The following is a 24,382-nucleotide window of genomic DNA, read 5'->3' on the forward strand; positions in this document are numbered from 1 at the left end:
GAATAAGCAAATTTGCAATCACAATCAAAATGGGGGTCTGATTCTATTTTATGATACCTAAACTCAGCAATTAACTTTAAGTAGTTACAGTGATGGGCTTACTTTTGACTCTTAACTTCTTAAGAACACTAATCATGATCAACTCATTAAACGTTTTCACGAGTTAACCCCCTTTACCTTTTGGACTTGGTCAAAACAGAGTAAAAAATAAAAACCTCGTTCTGAGTTTGGATCCTTTGCAATATAAATCTTAAATCCTATGATATAGACATTTCTAGGTCCTTTGAAAATGATGCATTCAATCCCTATCTCAATCCAAATCCATTAGCTTAATAGTTTTTCTCCTTAATTGAATGATATTTTGCTCCGCTTTTCCTTTCCATTTTACTTTGTTAGGCAAAATATCTACTGCTGTGGCGTAACCTACACAAATGTTGAGTAAACAACAATTGCAAAACAACATTCTATACCTAGAAGTTAAGGTCAGCTTATCCAGTTGTTGATCCAGAAAAGGACTCGAGCCTAACTTCGGTAAGGTGGTCTGACTTTCTATTATGACTGTGGCATGGTTTCTTTCAGGAACCTAATACAGAAAGACTAGCTACTACCTTTGTTGGAGGACGACTCTCAGCCGTCGATACATGAATGTTCTGTTTCCGCACTGATATCTTTGTTCCACATCATATTGGCCAAGTGACACGAATTTTAGAAAGAGCAAGGAATTTTATATCCCACTAAAGTGGTCTGCGTATCCAGTATTTCTGTAGTACTTTATAAAAAAGAGAGAGCAAAACATCTTGGTGAGATACCCCTTCCATCATAACAAGTCCAAGGGTGTTTATTCCATACAAGTCGAATGATACACATGTATGTGATTTCTCCAAATTCAAGCAGCCAAGCTCTTCGAAGCAATCTCAAACACGTTTTCTGATAGTCCATTGGTGGACAATATCTTCTCCAGCTGTGCCTGCAACCACCAAACGGCATTTATATTACTATGCTGCTCCGGTATGGAAAAGGAACAATGCTTAGGTATGCACGGTATATGAACATTGTGAGTTGCAGTATGAAAAACAAAGGAATACCCAACAAAAAAATAAGGATTAATTGTTACCTTGGCAAGGTTTTGCCGGGTTACATCAAAGCGCTTCCACCTTGACAAGGCTGACACCATGCGGGAGGCCACCTGCATTTAATGATCAAGAACATTATTAGCAATGAATATTATATTCCACCAACCAAGCAATTTATGATTAAAAAAAAAAAAAAAAAAAAATCTCTGAAAGGACCTGAGGATTTATTTTATCTAATTCAGTCACGATTTCTCCCAAAAACTTGTAGCCTGATCCATCCTTCGCATGAAAGTTCACAGGAGAACTACCGAAACCCCCAATCAGTGAGTACACCTTGTTTGGATTACCCAAGTCAAATGCTGGGTGGCTTAAGAGCTTCCGCACATTCTCAACATTACCGGGAATGTCAGACGCGGCTTGAAGTGCAAACCATTTATTCACAACCTGAAGAGAGCAATACAAATTTTAAAACAAGAGAAATGGAGAAGCTTTATTTACACAACCGAGAGAAGTGGAAAAACTGTAGGAAGGATTGAAAATACAAACATATTGAACAATAAAAGAACGCAGGCACACTGAACAACAAAACAATTGTGGGTAGTATTGGGAGCACTTTAGATCCTTTGAAGAGGGAGGGAGGGAGGGAAGGAGTTTTACCAAATAGTCATCCTGCCACTTGCTATAGAAGTCAGCCAGAACATCATCACGAGCTTTACCAGGATTTTGGGCTATGGCTGCCAAAGCTGCAAACTGATCGGTCATGTTTGTGGCAGCCTTATACTCATGTAGCACAAGCTCAGTGCATGTTGAATCTTCAAGGGATGCAAGATATGCTATAAATGAAACAAAATAGTGAGTTCATTAAAAGTTCAACTTCACTAATACTGAGCAAAATCATCTTACAAAAGAATATAACAGACCAAGAGCAATATTCTTCAGAGCACGTCTGGCCAGATTAGGGTGGTCAAACACGTACTCTTCTGAGCTCCTGTTGTTCTCAACCTGTGAATCATACATGGTTCAAGTTCATTTCTGTGTAGATTACATTTAAAAGTAAAAAAAGCACATAGCAGTAATTGCTCTATAAATGATTAAGTAAATCCTCAAAATATTAGCTTACTGTGCGAAGAAGCTCTGCTTTCAGTTCATTCGCAAGCTGCTTCTTTATAAAAGTTCGAACAGCATGAACAGCATCAGGATCTGCAACTTCCATGATATCCATTATCTCTCCTTCGCCAGGCAGAGTTATTGCTTTTGCAACAAATTCCTAGTAAACCAAAGCAATAAAGTTAAATAATCTATTAATTCTCCCAAAGTCCCAAAATACATTTGAAAAGAGAAAAAGAATAATGGCACCATTCATACTTTATCCAAGCTAGAGTCGGATAGTATGCTTTTGAGCCCATGCAGAAACTTAGGATTCAAGACCAAAGGTTTGTTTTGTTGAAAATCAGCAACCAAACTTAGCATCAACTTACGCGCCAGCACTTGTCCCGCCTCCCAGCTACAATACAAATTTGAAAATGTAAAGATCTCATTCAGGGGTTTCAATTAATCATAAGAGAGTTTTGAGGTATTAAAAGACAAACCGATTGAATCCATCTGAATCATAAGCGAGGAGTAAATAGAGATCGTCATCAGTGAGATCAGTTTCCAGACGAATAGGTGCACTATATCCGCGTAGTAGAGATGGAATGGGCCGCTCAGATACATCAGAGAAGACAAACTCTTCTTCTTTCTGCATAGGAAAGTACAACTGTTATATAATATGCGAAAATCGACCAGCAAGAACTTTCCTTGGCTGTATCTCAAAACAGGTAGCAGGCCATTTCTCAGTTCTCAATACAAGCACTTAGGAAAGTTAGTGTATATTAGAATTCAATTTTACACTACAATACCCGCATCTTTTCCCACAATATATACCATCTGGTAAATTGGTGTTGAAAAGTTCACCTACTCTAACAACAACAAGAACAACAGCAATTGTCATTTTTTATTTAACTAGTTAACTTTGAGTGAAGAATACAAATAGGATGTTGACACACCAAAAAAAAAAAAAGTAAGAAATGGTCTAGCTACTATTAGACATTAATTGCCAATCAAAGATAAGTTTTGGTATATGTAGCCTCCAAAGGCAAAAGAAACCAAAAACCAACCAAAACCCTGCCTGACATTAGTACCAACACAATATGGTATCAACCAAAATATTCGATTGAAGGAAGCATAGGTTCACATGGGAAATTTGAACCGACCTTCGTTACTCTAAGAACTGTTGTGTAGACTGGCTGACCATTGCTAGCAATAGATTGCAATGTCCCATCATGATACACAGAGGAGAGGGAAATCTCCTTGCCAGTTGAATCAAGCAAACCTACTGCCACTGGAATGAACATAGGTTCTTTAACAGGCTGCCCTGGAGTTGGTGGTACCTCTTGACTGATAATGTCCACATTCCAACACAGCTAGTTATCAATTCCACCAAATAAAAGAGAAAGATAAAGCAAAACACAAAAAATTAGACCACAATTATATACCTAAATTTCAAAGAAAAAGTACGGGCTTCAGCGTTGTAAGACGATGCAACTTTGACAACAGGGGTCCCAGCCTGGGAGTACCTGCAGTTTAGTTACACTAAGATGTCAGTATTAAAACCATCAAAAGGAAACACAAAAAAGTGAAAGAGATGTATACCATTGTAAGAAGTTAGCAAAATCTGCATTGTTGGCATCTCGCATGGCAGCAAAAAAGTCTTCACAGGTTACAGCTTGTCCATCATGTCTCTTGAAGTAAAGATCCATACCCTGAATAGGGAGAACTCGTATAAACTGACAATGCAAAATGGGGATCTCTAATCATTCAAGAACCAGTCTTAGACATATCTTCTATGTTACCTTTCGGAATCCTTCAGTCCCGAGTAAGGTTTTGTACATCCTGACCACTTCAGCTCCCTGATAAAATTGGATCATAAGAATAAATCATTATAATACTGACACTAGAGTTTTTCTATCTGCAAGAGAGAGAGAGAGAGAGCCAAACCTTTTCATACACCTGTAAGGTAAAAACGGAACAACAAAGGATAATTAGAAACCTTGTTCATGGATTATAGAAAAAGAGATAAAAAAAATAAACATACAATTGCAAATCCCTACCGTCACTGCATGTAGAAGTCAGCAATGGCCCACAAGTTGAATCATATCCAACGTGATTGCACAAGAAACCAAATATGTCAACAATGAGATCACAAGTCCTATGGCATTCAGAAAAAAAAAATGTATACGGCTCTACTCTAAAAAAATGTTTGGAGGAAAAAAGAACATGCCTGTATAGAAGTTATCCATCTGCAAGAAAAGAAAACAATGTGAATACGCGTTCAAAGACAGTAGTTAGAAAAGTATGAGAATAATCTACCAACTATAGATTGAGCGCTACCAAATAAAAGATGATATCTGACCTTGATGTAAGAATGTGGCCGCACAGGATGAGCCATGGGACCAGCATCCTAAAAGACCAAAAAAACATATATCAGCACTGAAATGTGGCACAGTATCCAGTTAGAGCATCTAATGCACACCCAACTCTGGGCTCACAACTTATGAAAACTCACTAATATAGTATGCACAAAATAAAGTCTCAATTAGAAGTTGTAGAAACACAAAATCAAAAGGTACCTGTGGAAACTGATAAGTTCTGAGTTTGGAAACATCACCAATCCGCTTTACAGTGCGACTACCCATATCAGATGAAAATTCCTACATATAAATAAAGATCATAAATGAGCAATAATCCTTATGTCAAAGGATCAAGCTATAAGGTTATAAATGTCACCAAGTGCCTTAAGGAAAGAGTTAAAAAGTTATACCTGATCACGGAACACAGTAAGACCCTCCTTCAGGCTGAGCTGAAACCAGTCACGACATGTCACTCTGCAGTTTATATAAGAGAAATAATTAGCTCCCATATTCTTTGTTAAAATAAAAAAAAAAAAAGATTCCTGTTCAGTACATGGCTACATGCTGAACCCACTTTGAACAGATGCAGCTATTTTCAGATTACAGACTTCAATAAGAAAGTTAAACGGATATAGAATGTATGTACAGACAAGGTGGAAAGGTCTGAGGATGTAAAGAGAAAAAGGGAAGGAGGCACACAGGACAGGATGCATTATGCATATCCTCCAAAATAAAATATACCGCGCTGTAGATAAACCAACCTGTTGCCAGTCCAGTTATGGAAATACTGCAAAAGATAAAAATTAAAACAAAAAAAAGGGTAGAAAAGGATCAGAACTAATTCTATTCCAGGCCATTAATCTTAAATTATCATAGGATGTGGCTTTGCAATAAACATACCTCATGGCCAATGACTCCCAAAATGGCAGCATAATCTCCATCAGAAGCAGTTTGTGGAGATGCCAAGACAAGTTTGGAATTGAAGATCTGTAGAGTTTCAATTCAATAATTATAAACTTAATGGAATATATGGAACTGTTCCATTGTGACAAGGCTACATTATTAAAGAAAACTTACATTCAAGCTCTTGTTTTCCATAGCTCCCCTAATAATTGAACAAGGATCAAAAGGAAAATATCAGTAATTACACGATCGAAAAAGGTAAACTTAGGGAAATGAACATTAGTCACTTTCCATTTTGAAAATCCAACTTTCAAATGCATGCTTAATTAGATGATTAACTATTATCCAGAAAGAAAAATAGCACATACATGTTAAAATCTGGAACAGCTACAATGTTGAAGAGATCCAGGTCATACTCAAGACCAAAAACCTGTGAGGAATAGGCAACATATGTGAGCAGAGTACAATAAGCTATGTAATCAAAATATAAATAATAAACCTACGATATTAAAACCAATACTTTTCGTAACATGAAGATACTCACATCCTCATCCCATTTCATAGCCGCCTTTAGTGAATACATGGCATGTGCAGTCTTTGGTACGTCTTGAGCTGGGGTCCAAATCCTCAAGGCCACCGTCCGACCTGATCGAGTAACAAATGTGTCATCTCTACTCTCAAGCTGTCCAGCAACCAAAGCAAACAAGTAGCAGGGTTTCTTGAAGGGGTCCTCCCAAAGAGCATAATGTTTGTTACCCTGAACCAAAGGCACACAACTAAGATAAATAACAGTACACTTAGAATCTATTTAATTGCTTGCTTCGTAAATGATGTTCACCTCCAGGTCTCCCTGCTCTATGAGATTTCCATTAGACAACAACACTGGGTATAATGATTTATCAGCTTCTATGCGGCATGTATATTTTGCCATTATATCAGGACGGTCCTGTTTCAAATTAAAAACTAAGTTGATCAATATTTTATAACTATAACTGCAGTATACAATCAATTAAACTTTTCAAACCTGATAGAATGTGATTTTACGAAAACCTTCAGCTTCACACTGAGTACAGAAATTCCCAGATGACTTGTAAAGACCCTACAGTAAAACTAATCTCAGGTTAGGGTAAAAAAGAAACCAATATTAGGAAGAAAAAAATTGTAGATATGATGACATGCACCTCTAATGATGTGTTCTTCTGGGGATACGTCTCTGTTTCAATTTCTAAAGTAAATGTACCACTAGGTAGTGATTTTATCGTCAGGTGGCGCGAATCCAATTGGTAGTCGTCCTCCTATAAGGGGGGAAAACAGTAAGTATGCTACAAATTATACCCTTTCCCGAAGGTGGGAAGGCAAGAAAAAACAGCACTTTATGACACAGAAATAAGTACATGAAGGATGTATAAAATAGGAAAGTACAGACTGTTGATCTATGTATATATCTATTAAAAGATGGCAACTTAAACAACCCTTCTATGCATTGCATTAAGTAAAAGTTCATTCAATAGAATAATAGAAACTACATGCCTTTAAATCCTTGCTATTGATGCGAATAGAGAGCAACTTAAGATCTTTCCCATCCAAGACCAATGGGGAAGAGGAGCCTGTCATAGAGACTGATAATAAGTTCTTCAAAGTCACATGTAACATCATTGAAAAAGATAAGCAATGAAGATTGTTCCAGACAAGTGATAGAATTTTCCAAGAAAGTAGATTTGTTCATATGAACAGGGTGTTCCCAAGATGACACAGATACAAATATTCTTGACCAATCAAGTATTAAATGGGAAGAGTGGTCACAAGACTACCTTCAACTCTGGGAAACACAGCTATTTTTGAAGTAACAATTGTTTTCTCCTCACCAAGTGAAAATTTCAAATCCACCTGTAGTAGTAGCTCCATAAGTAGCCGCATAAAAAATTAAAGAAAAAAAATCAGAATCCAACCAAAGATAGATACTTGATTGGGTATAAGTTTAGCATACCGTGTCAAAGTAGTAATCAGGCATTTTGTAATCCTTCAAAAAGATTTCCTTTGGTGTACCCATTTTAGACTCTTCGAATTGCTCTGGCACGGTTTCTGTGGCAACTGAACAGATTAACCTACTGCTTCCTTGCCTATCTCTCTGAAACGAGTTCAAGAGTTGCATATGACTAACAAACTCATATGAAAGAAAAAAACGACAACATCTGTCTGAAACATAAAATTTGTACTGGTACAACAAACAGATAAATGGACACTGCACTCATAAACATAGGTGTGTACATACAGAAACTACAAGAACAGATAACCAGTTTCCAGTAAAAGCATTGAAACTTACCGGTACTGAAGTATATGGAAAGCGACAATTCCTTCGGCACACAGCCTGAAAACATCAATTATTAAGAGACCTAAGAAATTTGATATAATATGTCATCACTGGAAAATAATACTCTAAACATAAGCAAACAAAAGTAGGGAAAAAAAAAACACACACACACACAAACCTCTGAAGTAAGAAAGCGATATCTGGAAACTTGTTTTGCTGAATTCCTCAAGAAACTAACACGGCTGTGACGCTTCAAAATCAAAACAAAAATCCATTTACACAAGTGGACAGACTACAGAAAATATACAATGCAGCCACACATATGTGCACAAAATGCATCTATACAATCATACGTGCGCTCTTTTTATACAGAACCAAATACCACATAAACATGCCATTCTATTCGAAAAGCTGATAAGACATAGCCAAGAAGAGACAATCGACAGTAAAATAAATCTGAAGAGAAGAAAAGGAATCAATGCTAGTAGTCACAACAGAGTGGCACAACTTGCAACCCTTTAACAGATTCCTAGTTGAAAATAAAGAAATATGCTCCAGTCTTATTTAAGAATTCAATTGAGCATCTCAAAGGACAACAGTGACACTGCTTATAAGTTAGAACCTTTTCACACACACACAGAATAATAATCACATTTATTTACTTTCACAGATTGAAAGAAAATAACTCTCAAGAGAAGAAAAAGAAGCAGCCTTTGCAACCCTTTAATAGATTCCTAGTTTGAATTTTCTGAGAATCAATACGACATCTCACACACATCAGTGACACTACTTATACCCTTTCACAGATTCAAACACAAAGCACAGAGACCATTAATCAATGAGAGAAATTGGATAAGAGTAATCACAGGAGCAGATGAGATCAATCCCAGAAGACTGGTCCTCACAAAAGCCGAACTCTTGCATGGCAGAACCAACCGAGCCATTTCAATTCAAAATCCTAAACAAAGCTACTGTAATCCCAATAAAGGTTCCAACTTTAACTTGGAGATGAATACCCAGATGCCCTTAAAACCTAGATCAAAAAGACCCAGATAGAAAAAACAGACCCCATTGCTACTTCTTATAAGAATATATGGATAACATAAATTATGGACACCAAAAATCAGAGAAATACTAAACAGAGTTAAAAAAAAAAAAAAAATTAAAATGGGTTCAATAAAATATGCAGAAGATTTGAGAGAGAAATTGAATGGCTTCTTCCCTATTACCTTGTTTGATTTGATGTGATCAAACTGCAAAGAAAACCCCTGGGTTTTAAAACAAACCTGGATAGATTGATAGTATCAAGTATCAACATTCAACAATTATGTCCCACACAAGCTATTTATTTATAATAAACTTTTAGTCCTTGTGCTGTGGAAATTCAATGATAAACCTTAATTCCCTTTCTTAGCAGGGAAATGATATCGTATCCTATTGGCCAATGCTGGGCTGGGTCTGGGTTACTACTTTTGTGACATTATCCAATGGCTTCATTGGTTTGTGTGCCTCCTTGAGATGGGCCGAAACCTTTTCAAGGTTGTCCCTGTAAAAATTTGATCAAAGCACCCCGTTCCAAAGAAATAATTGCTCTACAATTGAGTTTGAATAGGATTCTATGTATTTGGTGTACTTCCATGATAGAGATATATTCTTCATAAGGCAGTTCTTAGTATTCAAGCCAAAAATAAAGCTCTAATTGAGTTCCAACCAAACGTGAACTAAATATATTTGAATCGAGTCAAATTCGAGCACTCTTTTTAAGTGTTGGCGAGTCAATTTTTAAGTTTTACATTCCTACTTGGAGGGTTCATGTAGGGAGAAATGTCTAAATAATCTGCCTATTTATCTCCTAAACACCCTATAGTCAAATGTCCCAAAGTTTCTGCTCTATTTAGGTTTTGTGTGTTTTAATGGCTAACTAAATCTTTGCATAGATTTGCTTCTGTTCATCTGAGTAGCAATTTCTTGATAGCATCAAACACATACTGAAATTTTGGGTGAAGGTTTAGACACATTCCTTGGTCACTTTCAACATTGGCCAAGTTTGTAGTCAAGTGAACTCAAACTCCAAAATCTCCAGTGACAACCATATTTCATGTTCTCATAGGGCTCAATTCAAAAAGGGTCAAAATAGCAAAGAAGTTTGGAAATTGACACCTGTATCTAATTATCATATTGCATGCTAAAGTTTAGAGGATTATTAAATACTTGAATCTTGACTGCTTGCATTATAATATACACTCATTGCACCTCTTTTTGTCCACATAATTATGAGCTCAAAGTGAATAATTTGACCCAAAAGCTCCTAGGCGTGTTCCTTTTGAGGGATCCTATTGTTCCTACTTATTGTACAAAGTTTGAACCTATATGTTTTGTATGTACTTCATCTTAATCAGTAACAGTTTTCCATATTAAAGTGTATTATAGGGGTTTGCTGAGGGTATATGAATTAACTAATGTTGAAACTTGAAAGCGATAACACCATTGATCTAGCCAAATTATACAATTCCAAACAACTGAGAGAAGAGACATTCATAATTTGTACCCCAAATAATTGAAGTGGGAGACTTAAACATTACTCATCCTTGAAGATATACCTTCTCATTTATTTCTTGAAATGCTCACGCCTCAATGAATTTGTTGCATAAGCTATGGCCACCTAGGGCTATACCTCTGTTTATCTGTAAACCTAAAAAGGAACACAGCTAGGCATCTTCCTTATTGTAAGAATCATTATTAGTAAATGAATATTGTGCATGTGATTCCAGTGCACTCTTACCTTGCATTTGTAACTTTTGTTTGTAAATTGATATTCTTAGGCTCATAACAGACAATACAAACTTCATTTACTCATCAATAATGTTCTATAACAATAACAAAAGAAATCAAACTTAAACGTAACCTAATTGTAATTCTAGATCAGAGTATCTCAACACAAAAATTGACCTATCTTTTCAGGGACAATTTGTCGTGGAAAAACTGTTCGTATCCCGATAGGAATGCCGGGAGATGGCCCCGCCCGAGGGATGTTTTTTCCTTATGTAAACTTACTACTTACTCGTAACGCTCATAAAGTCATAAATGATATCATATAAATTTTATCCACCAAGCTATACACTGCATCTTCTTGGGACAGTTTTGTGATCAGATCGACCAGGGACGCACATTATTTGAATGGGGATTTCGTCATTTTGACATCATATTCTGATATTTCCTAGTAGCTGTCTAATTAGTTGGCAATGTATCTATCTCTATGTTTCTCAAAAGTGGACAAACGTATATTAGTTGGGAGTTGATCGGACAAAACGTAGGATGGGTGAGAAATTGAATTCCCAAGGCCCCACTCAACCCTCAATTTGCAAGAATAATCCATTGGAAGCTCTATAGTTTGATTAGTGGCACACAACATTGATTATGTGAAATTCAATCCTTAACTGGTTACAGTTTTCAATTGTTGACTGAATTTAACGGTTGATGTTTGAGGATCATTAAAGTTATAAGGTATTTTAAAAGCCTGAAATTATAAAGATGGTAATATTTGTTTGCTTGTTAGACCATACTGTTGAAACAAATGAACTTAACAAAACGCTTCGAATTAAGTTAACAGTAACACAACATAACATGTCAAATTGTCCAAAACGGAATCGATAATATTTTATTTAAAAAAATGTTGTCATTTTTTTTACGATACCAAGCGTTGAATAGTATAATACAATACTCATGTCTACATATATACTTGTGCTGTGTAAACACAAGCTGTCTGCAATCTGTGGGGGCAATCTGTGATCAACACCATATCAAACTTTTTGTATAAACTCCCCATCCTTTCATTTGTATTCTCAAGTTTATGCAGGTGTTGCAACCTAAGCCGTTGATTGAGTGGACAATGATGAGGTTGAAGAGATCAGAGCTGTCCGTTCGTGTGTGATAGCGTCACATGAGAGCATGTGCTCGCAGCAAGTGCCAAAAGAGTGTTTTGGACTGATGTTGAAAGGGGCCAAATCCAAATTGATTTTAAGTCAACGGAATAGTCCTTTGGTGGATAGAGAGATAGAGCTGTTTATCCCACTCCATTAATGTCATTCATTTCATGGAGCAGAGAGATGTTCTAAGTTCTAACCCTGTGCTTCATCACCAAACGATCAAAATGTTTCACTTTTAAATTTAAACTGTGTTTCACGTATCGTCATCGATGAGGTTACAATGTCATTCGTACACCATAATTGGGCATGGTTTAGTACTTATCATGTCATTTTAATAAATATAAAAAAAAATGTTTATGGCGGCTCATAGAGAGTAATCGTGGAAAAAGGAAATAGGTCATCAACCTCATTAAGATTTGGATTCAAAGTATAATTACCCTTTCATTTTCTTTGTTTTGAACAAAAATAATAATTACCATTCATCTCACCAAGATTTGAAGATACGTTGGCCATATGATATATTATGATGACATACGTTGGAACTATTTGTGTGCACTTGTACCATGCTATGCCGACATTGATAATGAGATCAATAGATTTTTTTCTTTCATCAAATCAGCAATGAGTCCAATACATTATTGTTTACAAGAGCAAAACTTTGTTCGAGATTCTTTCTAGTGTTTTGTTTATTGGTAAATGAAATGAGGGATAATATCATACAACTACTGTATTGATATTTCGATTCCCTATTGTAAGTAAATTGGACTATCCCTATTCAACACATGACTTTCCCAAAGCCACAAGGAAATCAGAAAATGCAAAGCACCAGGAGAGTATCTCTCTTTGGAGGCTTAAAGAAAATCAAAGAAGTCTGCAAGATCGGATCACCAAGAGAAAATCAAGGAGAATCACTATCACTGATCTTGAGTTAATGGTATGATTCATTTCATATCATTGTGCATAAATTAAATTGATTTGCCTATTGGATAAATGGATCTGATATGCTTATCCTCATTAAAAGGTTTTCGGCATGCATATTAAGTAGAGATCGAATTTACACAACGATAGGAAGAATTGAATTCAGTTTTAAAACCTTACTTACATATATCTTATTCTGTGGTGCAAAAAGAGATTTGATTGAGGGGGAGTCTTCCTCCCTTATAAAAGGTTTTGAAACTGCAGTTAGATGTAGAGTTTTGATGCATAAAATTGTTCTCTCTTGAACTACTCGTTTTGTTCAAATCAGTTTCTGAAAACTCTCTCTGCTTGTTTCATGTATTCTATTGCATAATCTCTCACGTTCATAATTCATTCTCAAGATCAGTGATTCGTTTGAGTGCAAGGAAGGTTGAAGATAAATAGTCTAGAATGTTGTGTTGATCTAGTTAGGAGTTAGAACAGTTGTAAAACAAGTTAGCATTTGTTGCTAAGCGAAAGTGTTTGTTATGAACAACACTACTTGTATTCTGTAAACTCTAGTGTTTCATATTGGATTGATTTCTCGTGTTAGCTACGTTAAAAGTCATGCAGTGAAGTTTCCTCAGTGGAAAGGTTTACACTGCGTCAGCAAAAGCTTGTGTTTTTTTTACTTGAGTTGTTTGATTATCAAGTCTTGTTAGTTATTCAAGACATTGAGTTATTGTTCCATCTGGTGTTTTCACCTATTCCATTAAGTAAAAGAAGGAAAATTAGTTATCAAGTTTTATAGCAATGATAGAATGGTAGTTCATCAGAATTGTCAATAATTTAATAGAAACAATAATTTAAAAAGTAAAGGATAAAATATAAAACTCATTCAATTTGGCGCTCAAAGAGTTTAGAGGTTTAAAGTTTGTGAAATCAAGTAAAATAGTATTTGAAAATTTATGAGTTTAACCCACACCTGAAGTCCTCTTGATTTTTCTATCAACAGCCAAAACAGGCGCGGAAAAGAAAAAATTGAATGTAACCTCATTCATTTGGCGTTTCGAGAGTTTAGAGTTTATTGAAACTCATGACTCAGTAACTTATGATTTAGGGTTTATGACCATAAAACTAAAAGAAACCGACCGACCTTACAAAACCATGAATTTGTTTTCACAACTCAAATGCCACATGACTCCAAAAACCAAGAGAAGATCCTCAGAACAACCCCCCCATATGACACCAAAAACTAAAAGCAATGATTTACACAATGTTGTCCAAATACAAATCCTCTTGAGTTTCAGGGTCCCCAAAAGATTTGAAAACACCAACACGAAGCAGAGTGACCAAAAATCCAATCCAAAGAGTTAAAAATGTGAACCCAAAACCCCAAAAGCCAGTGGATTTTTCTGAAAAAAAAAAAAAAAAAAAAATTTCCACAGAGAGAGCAATTAAAGGGGAACATGGAGCCTACCAGTCATACCTCGTCAGATCTCTTCTTTGGGGCCCATCGTTTTTCCTCACTCCAACGGTGTTCCTTTACTTTCAGACCACTTCCTCAGTCTCTCAGACACACAGTGACTTTTAGAGAGAGAGTCTCTCTGAGCTTCATCTCATTTCATCTCATCTCGTTTAGTTAGGCATTGAAAAGAGTGTGCCTTTCTCTCACAGAGTCAGAGTAGTCACCACTCAGATTTTTCATTTTTCTTTTTCCTTCTTCCTTTTCTTTCTGGCTCTCAAAAGGTAAGCATTCATTTACTTTCACCATAAATCTTCACTTTGTCTATCTCCTGCTGAAAAAAAAAAAAAATCATCAGCCACCAAAATGGTATGGCCTTGAATGCCAATAATTTCGATTGCATTGTCTCAAAACATTCACCTTCGGATGTAAAAACTTGACCTTTGGCTTAAAGATAAAGATACTTTCTTTCCCTTCTTTTGCCTTTTTGGTGTTTGAAAATTCAATCATATATAAGTTTCTCTTTCTGTAGGCTTGGTTACTTCATTGCAGAGATTTGTGTTGCCCAAATTTGAACCTCCTCGGATATTCTCCTTCATTCAAGAAACTGGGTTGTTTGTTTTGAACCCAAAGCATGGATTCTGTGGCTTCATGGCTTAGATTTGAAATCCTGGTTAGTATTCAGATCTGATTTTGCAAAGGAAATCTTTTTCTGTTCCATTCCTTATTGTTCTATTTGAAAAGGGGTTCCTTTGGAACCTCTTTTCTGTATTAAACAGTTGCATTTGGATCTACAGTGCCTAAAAAACCAGGCTTTGCCAATGCTCTTGTACTTGGTTTCTTTGATTTTACGAAGTGGGTCTCTGTGTGTATAGATGAATAGTTTGTTTCAGTTTGGTTATATGGTTTGTGGAAGCAGAAGCATACGTTTTGGAAGTTTTGGCTGCCAGTATGTCTTTCTGCCTATTTTGGGTATTGACTTTTTGTTCTTGGCTGCTATTATATGGCTTGAATGTACTTCCCTATAGGGTTTGAAATATGGTGAACAGTAGATTACTTAGTTTGGGAATTTGTTATAGTTAAGCATATACTGTTTATATAGCTCTCCTCGTTGTGTTGCTTTGTGTGGGGCGTGAACTTCTATAGTTCAACTGGTATTTTTTTCTGTCATATATGGACTGTTGTTTTCCGGCGTTATAGTTCAATGCACTAGAACCAGCATCTGGAAAATGGTATTCAATTTTGTTGGCATTTTAAAGTTGTTTCGATGAGGTTTAGAATTTCGCAACTGATTAGTGCCATGCCTTCCGTTTCAGAGTGGCTTTTTATAGCTTATGGTGATGCACTGGATTTGATTTATTTGGGAAGTTGGAGACTTTATAGATATGGATATTGGAGAAGATAGCTCCAGGTCCTGTTCATTAAGGGCCACGACTTTAAGAAATATGTCGTCTTCATCTTCAGCTTTCTTCTCAGCAAATCAGTCGCCATTCTTCTCCCCAAGATCGCCGTCTTGTCAACCACTATCGGAATCAACAAGGTCTGAGGCCCGATGTGACAGCATTGGTTTAAGTACGGATCCCCTTAGTTCCAGCTCTGGAGTTCCAGACCTTGAATCTCTAGCAAATGTCAGATATGCATTGGCAAACCTGTCACAAGCACCAGTTGCTTCTGTTTCAGGCGATTATCAGAAGTTTGACCATGCATCTTCCTCAATTGGCATTTCTAATAGCATCATATCTAGTCACAGCCATGCCCAGGGCCATGATTATTCCGGGCTAAGAGAGAGGCAGAAAAGGCATAGTAGAAGCTATGGATCCTCATATACACCAGGTCCATTTTCAGTGACCTCTAACAGATTGAGGAGCTGTGATGTTTTCATAGGTTTGCATGGCCGTAAACCTTCTTTGCTTAGATTTGTTAATTGGCTTCGAGTTGAGTTAGAAGTTCAAGGGATGAGTTGCTTTGTATCTGACAGATCTCGATGTAGGAACTCTCGCAAACATGCAATTGTTGAAAGGGCCATGGATGTTTCTTCTTATGGCATTGTTATCCTTACAAAGAAGTCGTTCAGAAATCCATACACCATTGAGGAACTGAGATATTTTTCTAGCAAGAAGAACTTGGTCCCCATATTCTATGACTTGAGCCCTAGTGATTGCCTTGTCAGGGATATAGTTGAGAGGAGAGGAGAGCTATGGGAAAAAAATGGGGGAGAGTTATGGGTTTTGTATGGAGGGCTGGAAAAGGAGTGGAAAGAATCAGTTCATAGCCTCTCTCGGGTTGATGAGTGGAAGTTGGAAGCTCAGGATGGTAATTGGAGAGATTGTATATTAAGGGCTGTCACATTATTAGCAATTAGATTAGGGCGGAGAAGTGTGGTAGATAGGTTGACCAAGTGGAGAGAGCAGGTGGAGAAAGATGAGTTCCCTTTCCCTCGAAATGAGAATTTTGTTGGTAGGAAGAAGGAGCTGTCAGAGCTGGAATTCATTCTTTTTGGCGATGTCACAGGAGATGCAGAAAGAGATTATTTTGAGCTTAAGGCTAGACCCAGGCGAAAGAACTTGACAATTGGTTGGGGTAAGAGCAGTTCATATGAGGAGAGGCGGAGGGAACGGAAATTGGAAATTAATAGCAGAAAAGGAAAAGAACCAGTTGTATGGAAGGAGTCAGAAAAAGAAATTGAGATGCAAAGCACCGAGCTTCCTCAAAGAAAACACCAATCAAAGCACAAAGGTGGTGGAAGAAATGCTAGAAGAAAAAGATCAACAAAGATTGTGTATGGGAAGGGGATTGCTTGTGTATCTGGTGACTCCGGAATTGGCAAGACAGAGCTTCTTCTTGAATTTGCTTATAGATATCACCAGAGGTACAAAATGGTTTTATGGATAGGAGGGGAAAGCAGATATATTAGACAGAACTATCTGAATCTCTGGTCATTTCTTGAAGTGGATGTTGGGGTTGAAAATTGCACAGACAAAAACAGAATTAAAAGCTTTGAAGAGCAGGAAGAGGCAGCCATATCTCGAGTACGCAGAGAGCTAATGAGAAACATACCCTTTTTGGTAGTGATTGATAACTTGGAAAGTGAAAAGGATTGGTGGGATCACAAACTTGTTATGGATCTTCTTCCCCGTTTTGGTGGTGAGACACACATAATAATATCCACACGCCTTCCTTCTTTGATGAATTTGGAGCCATTGAAACTTCCATACTTATCTGGGGCTGAGGCAATGACACTAATGAAGGGAAGTGACAGAGAATACACAAACACAGAAGAAGATGATTTACGGACTATTGAGGAGAAATTGGGACGCTCAACTTTAGGACTTGCAATTGTCGGTTCAATATTGTCTGAGCTGCCCATAACTCCTTGTAAACTATTGGAGACCACCAGTAGAATGCCCTTAAAAGATTTGTCATGGAGTGACAGGGAAACTCAATCACTGAGACGAAACACTTTCCTTCTTCAACTCTTTGAGGTGTGTTTCTCGATTTTTGATCATGCAGATGGACCAAGAAGCTTGGCAAGCAGAATGGTCCAGGCAAGTAGTTGGTTTGCACCATCCTCAATTCCAGTTTCGTTATTGGCTCTAGCTGCTCACAAGATACCAGAAAAGCACCAAGCCACTTGGTTATGGAGACAGTTGGTGCATTCTTTAACTTGTGGTTTTACTTCATCATACACCAAAAGATCAGAAGCAGAAGCAACTTCCATGTTGTTAAGGTTCAACATTGCCAGAAGCAGTACCAAACCTGACCATATCCATATCCATGAACTCGTCAAGCTATATGCTCACAAGAGAGGAGTCACCGGAGTCCCACAAGCTGTGGTTCAAGCTGTCATCAGCCGCGGATCAATAACTCAACATTCAGATCATATCTGGGCAGCATGTTTCTTGATATTTGGATTTAGCCATGACCTTAAAGTCGTTGACATTAAGGTGCCGGATCTATTGTTCCTTGTCAAAGAAGTTGTCTTGCCTCTTGCAATCCGAACATTCATCACATTCTCTCGTTGCAAGGCCGCTTTAGAACTCCTCCGCCTATGCACTAATGCCCTCGAAGCAGCAGGAGAAGCATTGCAAGCCCCGGTTGAGAAATGGCTGGTGAAATCACTTTGTTGGCGGCCCATCCAGACCAGTGCTCAGTTAAATCCCTACCTTTGGCATGAGGTTGCACTGTCAAGAGCCACATTGCTAGAAACCAGGGCAAAGCTAATGCTAAGAGGGGGACAATTCGACATAAGTGACGATCTAATTAGGAAAGCCATTTTCATTAGAAGCTCGATTTCTGGTGAAGATCACCCGGATACCATTGCTGCTTCAGAAACTCTTACCAAAATCACCAGGCTTCTTGCAAATGTTCAAATTCATACTTCTCCATAAATCCCCCCATATTTTTTCTGTAAGCAGTTTTACTCTAGAATTTATACAAAAGTCTGAAATAAAACAGTTGTATACCATCCAGAGGGAGATTTCCTATACCAGCTTCTGAAAGAGATTCCATTTCTATTGCACTTTCATGACTTTATTTTTATTTTTATTTTTTTTAGGAAAAAAGAAAAAAGATTTTGTCTTTGGGGACCTGAGGTACTATTTTCAATGATGCAATAAGTTGAAATATATATGGGAAGATGAACAATTGGTCCAATCACTGACATTACACCAGAAAAGTCTTAGTTGTCAAATTTGGACACAAATCCATCAGCTTTTAGTTCCAAGAAGATTAATTGATTGATTGATTTGCCAAAATGGGCCCACTGTAGAATTGTGTACTTGTTTCTCAGAAGAACAGAGAGAAAAGATGTCTCAGTTTTAACTGTATGATGTGACATGGTCTTTTGCTGTTTCACCCAAGTTGGGGGGATCTTAAAAGTGCAGGAAGGATCTTGGAAGACTGGAAAAAGTAAAAAGGGGAAAAGAACAGAAAACAAAAAGAATTTAAAAAAAAAAAAAAACAGGAATTAAAATTAACTGCCCTCACGCAGGATCGAACTACGGACCTTCAGTTTACAAGACTGACGCTCTACCACTGAGCTATAAGGGCTTGCTTGTAAACATTTAATCCTGTTTTAATTATAACTGGATATGTTCTACATATGCTGTCCCGTTGACTAATAAAGAGTTTTGGTTTGTAAATAAGAGATCGGACTAAGCCAAAATAGAGCTTTAATGCACCCTGTTTGTGAAAGTTAGGAGAAACTTTCCGAAAGTGGCACCATCGAATGACTTGTCTTCGGTTTAAGCTCGGCTCATTTCATCAAAACTTAGATTTTTTTTTTTCCTTCTTCTACCCACTCATTGACCCATACATATGCCAATGAAAATCGAACTCATAACATTTACAATATTAGATTTATAACTTAACAACAAGTCACAGCCCACCGACATCAAAACTTAGATATGTACCCCTTTTAAGTATTATGCTTTTATTTTATTCTTTTAAGTTTTTGTTGGCGTCTTAAATAGAGTTTCAGCTTGGCTGATGCAGATTATCGGTTGTTTAGCCAATTGAACCAAGCTGATGCTAGAGCATGTCCTACATATAAGCGGAGCTAATCTGAATTTAAGCTAAGCTTAAGCTCATTTCACAAATGATTCGACCCAACTTGTGCCGGGGGGTTGGTAAGTGTTGGGCTCGGTGGAATTAGCACCACAAAACTCCACTCGGCATGTAACAATGTAACATCATCTGTATTGAGCTAAAATGCAATTGAGGTCTCCAGTAGTTTGGCCTATAATAGATATAAGATAATTTTGTGTCATGCATATAGACACATCAGAAAATAACCTGCTTCATTCCCAACTTTGAATTGAAGAATTTAAAGCAATATTAAATCATAGTTGATTAATTTACACAATAACAGAAGGACATGAATTTCTCCATAAGCCTTCAGTTTTTGTTTGGTCTAATTTCCATGCATGAGCACAATTATAATGTACAAGTACAACAGACAATAAATTAGGCCAGCAATATTTTAAGCACCTATGGATCAGCTTTGCCTGCAACTGCCTCATCATCACTGGAGGCATATTCATCTTCACTCAGCTCTTCATCACTGGATTTCTCTTCTTGGGCAGCTCCTATATCTTCTGGCTTTGCGTATTTCTCGCAGAACTCTGCAAAGTACAATTTTACGACAATAATAAGCAAAATATCTACTAAAAATTAACATAAAGCAGAATGCGATACACGGTGTCAGGGAACAAATTTAAGTAGGAATGTCAAAAACCGGTCATATTATAACCTATTACCTGGTTCTGCAAGCTCATAAACCTATAAGGGACTACTAAAGAATTAAAGATGAACAAAAGGAGTTTATAAGAGGATGTTTGTATGCGTGACACAGAAGTATAACTCAACTGCTACCTACTTATCCTCATATCCGATCAAATGCCGATTCTATAGATCTCTGATTTGCTACAACTTCAACGAGACCAACAAGACATGAAATTTTGAGCTCCTATACTATTTTTAAAACCAAAATGTGACTTCCAAGACATCAACGGCAGGGACTTCAGGAATTCTATCGAGGCAATATTCTCTTCACCTGTCCTTCATCATCCCATGACTAGTTTCAAACAGTATATTTGTATTCCACCTCTCTGTTATTTTACAAGTCAATCTCTGAAGAAACCTATTTTCAGAAGCAAATAGGTGGAAATATAATTCAAGCTTCACAAAGATTAAAGTTGGTTGCTGGTTACAAGTCAGTCCAAGTCCTAAAGGGTTAAATGAAAAAATGTCCCAAGCCTTGACACACAATTAGTGGTTTCAACTTTCAACTGAAGTAAACCTTGACATGTAAACACCTTCAGTCTAAAACTCATTTACTTGTCCAAAACTACCTTAGAGCTAACTTTAGAATAATTTTAAATCAGCTTACATGTTCCACCAATTACATAAAAAATTGTATGTTTAACATCACAAGATTCATGACTTTCAAACACTTTCTTAGAGCAACTGTCCAGTTCAGATTTCAAAATTCCAACTAGTCCTCCAACTAAGGCATATAAGTGGACAACCAACACAAGAACAAAGAACAAAGACAAAATCCAGAGCATGCCATGCAGACGATATTAAAGAAGATCAATGTATGCTTATGTTACAAAGTGGCATATGATTATTACCTTTTACTCTTTGCTCATAAGCAGTCCGATCACGCATCATCAGAGCAGCAGCTTCTCCGTTCAAGGGATCCGATGGATTTGGATATAAAAGAAGTTGCGGAAGAAAGACTTCAAACACATTAACCAGATCTGTAAAAAGGTTAAGAAATTAAAGAAGTAATTCCCAGTCTCCTCAATGTTGCAGTAGCCATAAACTAAGAAAAACTACAAAGTACGATGGAATTGAAATATCTTTGGTCTCCACATAAATCATATCAGGTCTACATTCACAAGAAACATGTATAGGCCTACCAAACATGGGACTCCAAGTCTGGTTGATAACATCTAAACAAACTGATCCCGACCTGGAACTCAAAAAAGCACCATTAGACAGACTTAAACACAAATTTTGCACTATGTTCACGTTAACAAAGCAATTAGTATTCAAATAAAGCCAAAATAGATAATTCTCAGCATCTGCAACTCACATTTCATCAACATTTGGGTGGTAGATCTTGTTGACAAAGCCTATAGATGGAGATTTATAAGGATAAGCATCTGGTAGCTCCACCCGTATCCTCCACACACCTCCCTGATAAGGACCTGCCACATTGCATCGAAGAAAAGGGAAAACAAGAAAAAGAAAAGACCCACCCTTTATTCAATTTCCAAAATATCAGTACCTACAAAACTTCAGCCTGTTGAACAAAACCAGTAAACAAAATACTTGCAGCCCATTTACACACAAGTAGTGGACAAAAATCCGACTTTGAATTCTAAAACCAAATCCCATTCCAGACAGATACTATCTATGCAAACAAACATCAATAGTCAAACTAGTTAGTTCAATAAACTTCATAAATTTTCATATTTCAATCCAAAACCATATCTGTATGAAATAAAGGTAAATCTCAAAAGACTAAAATCCAAAGCAACTTCAAAGGGTCAACACACAAAAATACAGATTCAGAAAATGGATAAAACCCACCACAGATAACATCATAATCTAATCAAGAACACACACAACTCAGTACAGAGTGAGGAAAACAAAATCATATATATGGGTTTAGATGAATTACTCTCTTTGGGTCCATTGAAATCCACAAAAAACTCTTGCATGCCATCATTGATCATCTCCACCTTGTAATCACTCATCATCCTGGTAGTCCAGAACAGCCAAAACCAATAAGAAAGCAACACCAAAAACCAATATCACAATCATAAAAAGAAAACAACACAAGATAAAAGGTTTAAGCTTTTTGAGAAGATATACAGTTTCATCAAATCCATCTCCCGGCGTTTGCTCGGCGACGACATTTTTCCGGCGGGTTTTTGGGTTGTGGGGAGATGAGCTGTGAGCCTTTTTGTTCACAAAAGAATTCGGACACAAAATGAGAGAAATACGAAGGCACTATTTATACGTGAGCTCACAGAAGACGGCTACTCTGCAGTAAATGCCGCCCCAGTAAATTTCTCAAGTTTACTCCTAGATTTCCTCGAGTCATGAATATAGCAAATTTGTATGGGTGTGATTGACATTTGTTACTTGTATGTAGTCATCTTACTGTCATTGTGTCGTCATCTTAATTTACCTTCACCACATTCTGAGAAATTATAAGGTAAGCAACAATTATTACGTGTCCGGAATAAATTTATTGGTTCACCGTGGCGTTATGTTGATGCTAATTGATTCGATTTGTTTTATTTATATTTTCGTAATATACTTTCCGCTAAAAAGATAGCGTTAATATATTTGTCAGAGATTACGTACGCGTCGAATTTCCTGACTGGATAATAATTACTCTCAAGTTCACTGAATCTAAATTAGATTTTTTTTTTCTTTTGCTTTATCGTTAAATGTCATTAAACCTTGAACAAAAAGAAGATTTTGTGCGTTTCACATAGCAATGGCATGAATTGGCAGCCACTATAAATCATGCAGAGCCAAAAATTAGTGAAAGATGACCCGTTTGATTTAATAAAAGCATGGATTTGGATAACAACTTTAATGATGGTGTATGTATTTGATTATTTTTGTGAATTGTGCTTTCCATGATAAAGATTTTCATTAATATTGTGTGCATGATATCCGGATATGCATTCTTTATGTGTCAAATCACCTTTTTAGATGTTTCTATCTCTCTTATTGCTTCTCCTCACCTACTTAAACTAGAGGTAAAAAGTAGAAAATTTACATTATGTGCATGTAAAGAAGATGAGGTGACAAGATTAACAGAACAATTCTTAGGTTTACTCATAGAGTGAATGAGTTGTCGATTAACATACTTTTACTTAATAAATTTATAATTGAACAGTCCATATTTTAAATAAGCCTTCAAAAATCATCTATATAAAAAATCAATCGAATCATAAATTGTTTAATTATCTAATTGAATCAAACAAATAGATGGTTCTAACAACACTTACTACTATTATGATGAACCGTCAATGTATTTGATAGAAATAAATAACTAAAAGGTCTTCAATTTGATTGATTTTTTACAGAGCTAATATTTGTATTATGTTATACAACATGAATAGTTGGATTATAAAATTATAAAGTTATTATGCCTCAATCGTAAGAGATGTTGAATATGCTCATTCACTGAAGGGATGAACTTAAGAATTGTAGTAACATATTATTTTTTTTTTAAAAAAAAACATTAAATGTTAAAACATGAAAACTTTATATGTTCAAAGCCAGATTAGTAGATAATGCATCATGCGTTACGTTTTGAAGCACGAAATAAAACTTTATCGTCAAATTTACTTTTTCGAATACATCTAATTATTTTTTAAACAAAAACATTTGAATATTGATATCTAAAACAGAATTCTAAATACATCGACACTAGTCCTCTAAAGCCTAAACGCACACCTAAATTCACATCAACTACAAAATTTCAACTCGGTAAATTCTCTATACCTACTCATCATCTTCAAGAAATTAAATAGGTAAGGTTAGACCTTACGCAATCTTTTACATAAGGTGGGAGCGGCATATAATCCAAGCCACCCATTTATTGGGTTGCATGGTAGGGATTAGATGCCGTTATCTTCAATGGCCAACCAAGAACATTGATTTTCTTAACCTGGTGAGACTCTTAGTTTAACTTCTAAATTTTGTGATACTGAGGATGAAACGACTCGAGTTACGGACAGGGACGGAACCAGGACTGTAAAAGAAGGTGGGCTGAATCAAACTAAGTTATGTGTTTGAAGGAAAAAACAAATTCACTAATCTGT

General features: G+C 36.6%; 3 protein-coding genes and 1 non-coding gene across 6 annotated transcripts; 1 reads left to right on the forward strand and 3 right to left on the reverse strand.

The window, feature by feature from the left end:
• Positions 1 to 703: 703 nt before the first annotated feature.
• LOC133742873 (puromycin-sensitive aminopeptidase) lies at positions 704 to 8,809 on the reverse strand. Of its 2 annotated transcripts, XM_062170557.1 has the most exons (32): positions 8,603 to 8,809; positions 7,915 to 7,986; positions 7,749 to 7,793; positions 7,413 to 7,553; positions 7,237 to 7,312; positions 6,956 to 7,032; positions 6,607 to 6,720; positions 6,450 to 6,524; positions 6,264 to 6,371; positions 5,970 to 6,182; positions 5,794 to 5,855; positions 5,600 to 5,627; positions 5,423 to 5,509; positions 5,284 to 5,309; positions 4,933 to 4,996; positions 4,742 to 4,822; positions 4,525 to 4,572; positions 4,393 to 4,411; positions 4,223 to 4,227; positions 4,110 to 4,121; positions 3,965 to 4,021; positions 3,765 to 3,874; positions 3,608 to 3,688; positions 3,326 to 3,509; positions 2,663 to 2,811; positions 2,439 to 2,577; positions 2,194 to 2,340; positions 1,994 to 2,075; positions 1,731 to 1,906; positions 1,290 to 1,517; positions 1,115 to 1,186; positions 704 to 967 (listed from the first exon to the last, which is right to left on the reverse strand). In XM_062170557.1, the coding sequence occupies exons 1-32, from the start codon at positions 8,678 to 8,680 to the stop codon at positions 887 to 889; spliced, it is 2,937 nt and encodes a 978-aa protein (XP_062026541.1). In that variant the 5' UTR covers positions 8,681 to 8,809; the 3' UTR covers positions 704 to 886. The 2 variants fall into 2 exon arrangements, with proteins under 2 accessions (XP_062026541.1, XP_062026540.1); XM_062170556.1 differs by lacking the exons at positions 4,110 to 4,121; positions 4,223 to 4,227 and having other exon boundaries at positions 3,965 to 4,030; positions 4,385 to 4,411.
• A 5,265-nt stretch (positions 8,810 to 14,074) lies between these two features.
• Positions 14,075 to 18,541, forward strand: LOC133745613 (uncharacterized). Of its 2 annotated transcripts, none has more exons than XM_062173717.1 (3): positions 14,075 to 14,308; positions 14,557 to 14,697; positions 15,341 to 18,541. In XM_062173717.1, the coding sequence occupies exon 3, from the start codon at positions 15,410 to 15,412 to the stop codon at positions 18,410 to 18,412; it is 3,003 nt and encodes a 1,000-aa protein (XP_062029701.1). In that variant the 5' UTR covers positions 14,075 to 14,308; positions 14,557 to 14,697; positions 15,341 to 15,409; the 3' UTR covers positions 18,413 to 18,541. The 2 variants fall into 2 exon arrangements, with proteins under 2 accessions (XP_062029701.1, XP_062029702.1); XM_062173718.1 differs by lacking the exon at positions 14,075 to 14,308 and adding an exon at positions 14,435 to 14,452.
• Positions 18,542 to 19,001: 460 nt separating this feature from the next.
• TRNAT-UGU (transfer RNA threonine (anticodon UGU)) lies at positions 19,002 to 19,073 on the reverse strand. Its single transcript has one exon. It is a non-coding gene; the product is annotated as a tRNA-Thr (tRNA).
• Positions 19,074 to 19,805: 732 nt separating this feature from the next.
• Positions 19,806 to 22,566, reverse strand: LOC133707077 (ubiquitin-conjugating enzyme E2 5). The gene is made up of 6 exons (XM_062132611.1): positions 22,410 to 22,566; positions 22,216 to 22,295; positions 21,625 to 21,739; positions 21,449 to 21,501; positions 21,158 to 21,286; positions 19,806 to 20,146 (listed from the first exon to the last, which is right to left on the reverse strand). The coding sequence occupies exons 1-6, from the start codon at positions 22,451 to 22,453 to the stop codon at positions 20,013 to 20,015; spliced, it is 555 nt and encodes a 184-aa protein (XP_061988595.1). The 5' UTR covers positions 22,454 to 22,566; the 3' UTR covers positions 19,806 to 20,012.
• Positions 22,567 to 24,382: the final 1,816 nt, after the last annotated feature.

The sequence above is a fragment of the Rosa rugosa genome, chromosome 4, assembly GCF_958449725.1.
Source record: "Rosa rugosa chromosome 4, drRosRugo1.1, whole genome shotgun sequence".
In the NCBI taxonomy this organism is placed as follows: Eukaryota; Viridiplantae; Streptophyta; class Magnoliopsida; order Rosales; family Rosaceae; genus Rosa; species Rosa rugosa.

Coding starts and splice junctions, on each gene's coding strand:
- LOC133742873 (XM_062170557.1), bottom strand. CDS start 8,680: ATGGCTCGGTTGGTTCTGCCATGCAAGAGTTCGGCTTTTGTGAGGACC. Junction 6,721..6,955: donor TCAATAGCAAGGATTTAAAG/GCATGTAGTTTC, acceptor CCCCCCTTATAG/GAGGACGACTACCAATTGGA. Junction 4,823..4,932: donor TTACTGTGTTCCGTGATCAG/GTATAACTTTTT, acceptor ATTTATATGTAG/GAATTTTCATCTGATATGGG.
- LOC133707077 (XM_062132611.1), bottom strand. CDS start 22,453: ATGTCGTCGCCGAGCAAACGCCGGGAGATGGATTTGATGAAACT. Junction 21,502..21,624: donor CACCCAAATGTTGATGAAAT/GTGAGTTGCAGA, acceptor TTTGAGTTCCAG/GTCGGGATCAGTTTGTTTAG. Junction 20,147..21,157: donor TTATGAGCAAAGAGTAAAAG/GTAATAATCATA, acceptor TGTACTTTGCAG/AGTTCTGCGAGAAATACGCA.
- LOC133745613 (XM_062173717.1), top strand. CDS start 15,410: ATGGATATTGGAGAAGATAGCTCCAGGTCCTGTTCATTAAGGGCCACG.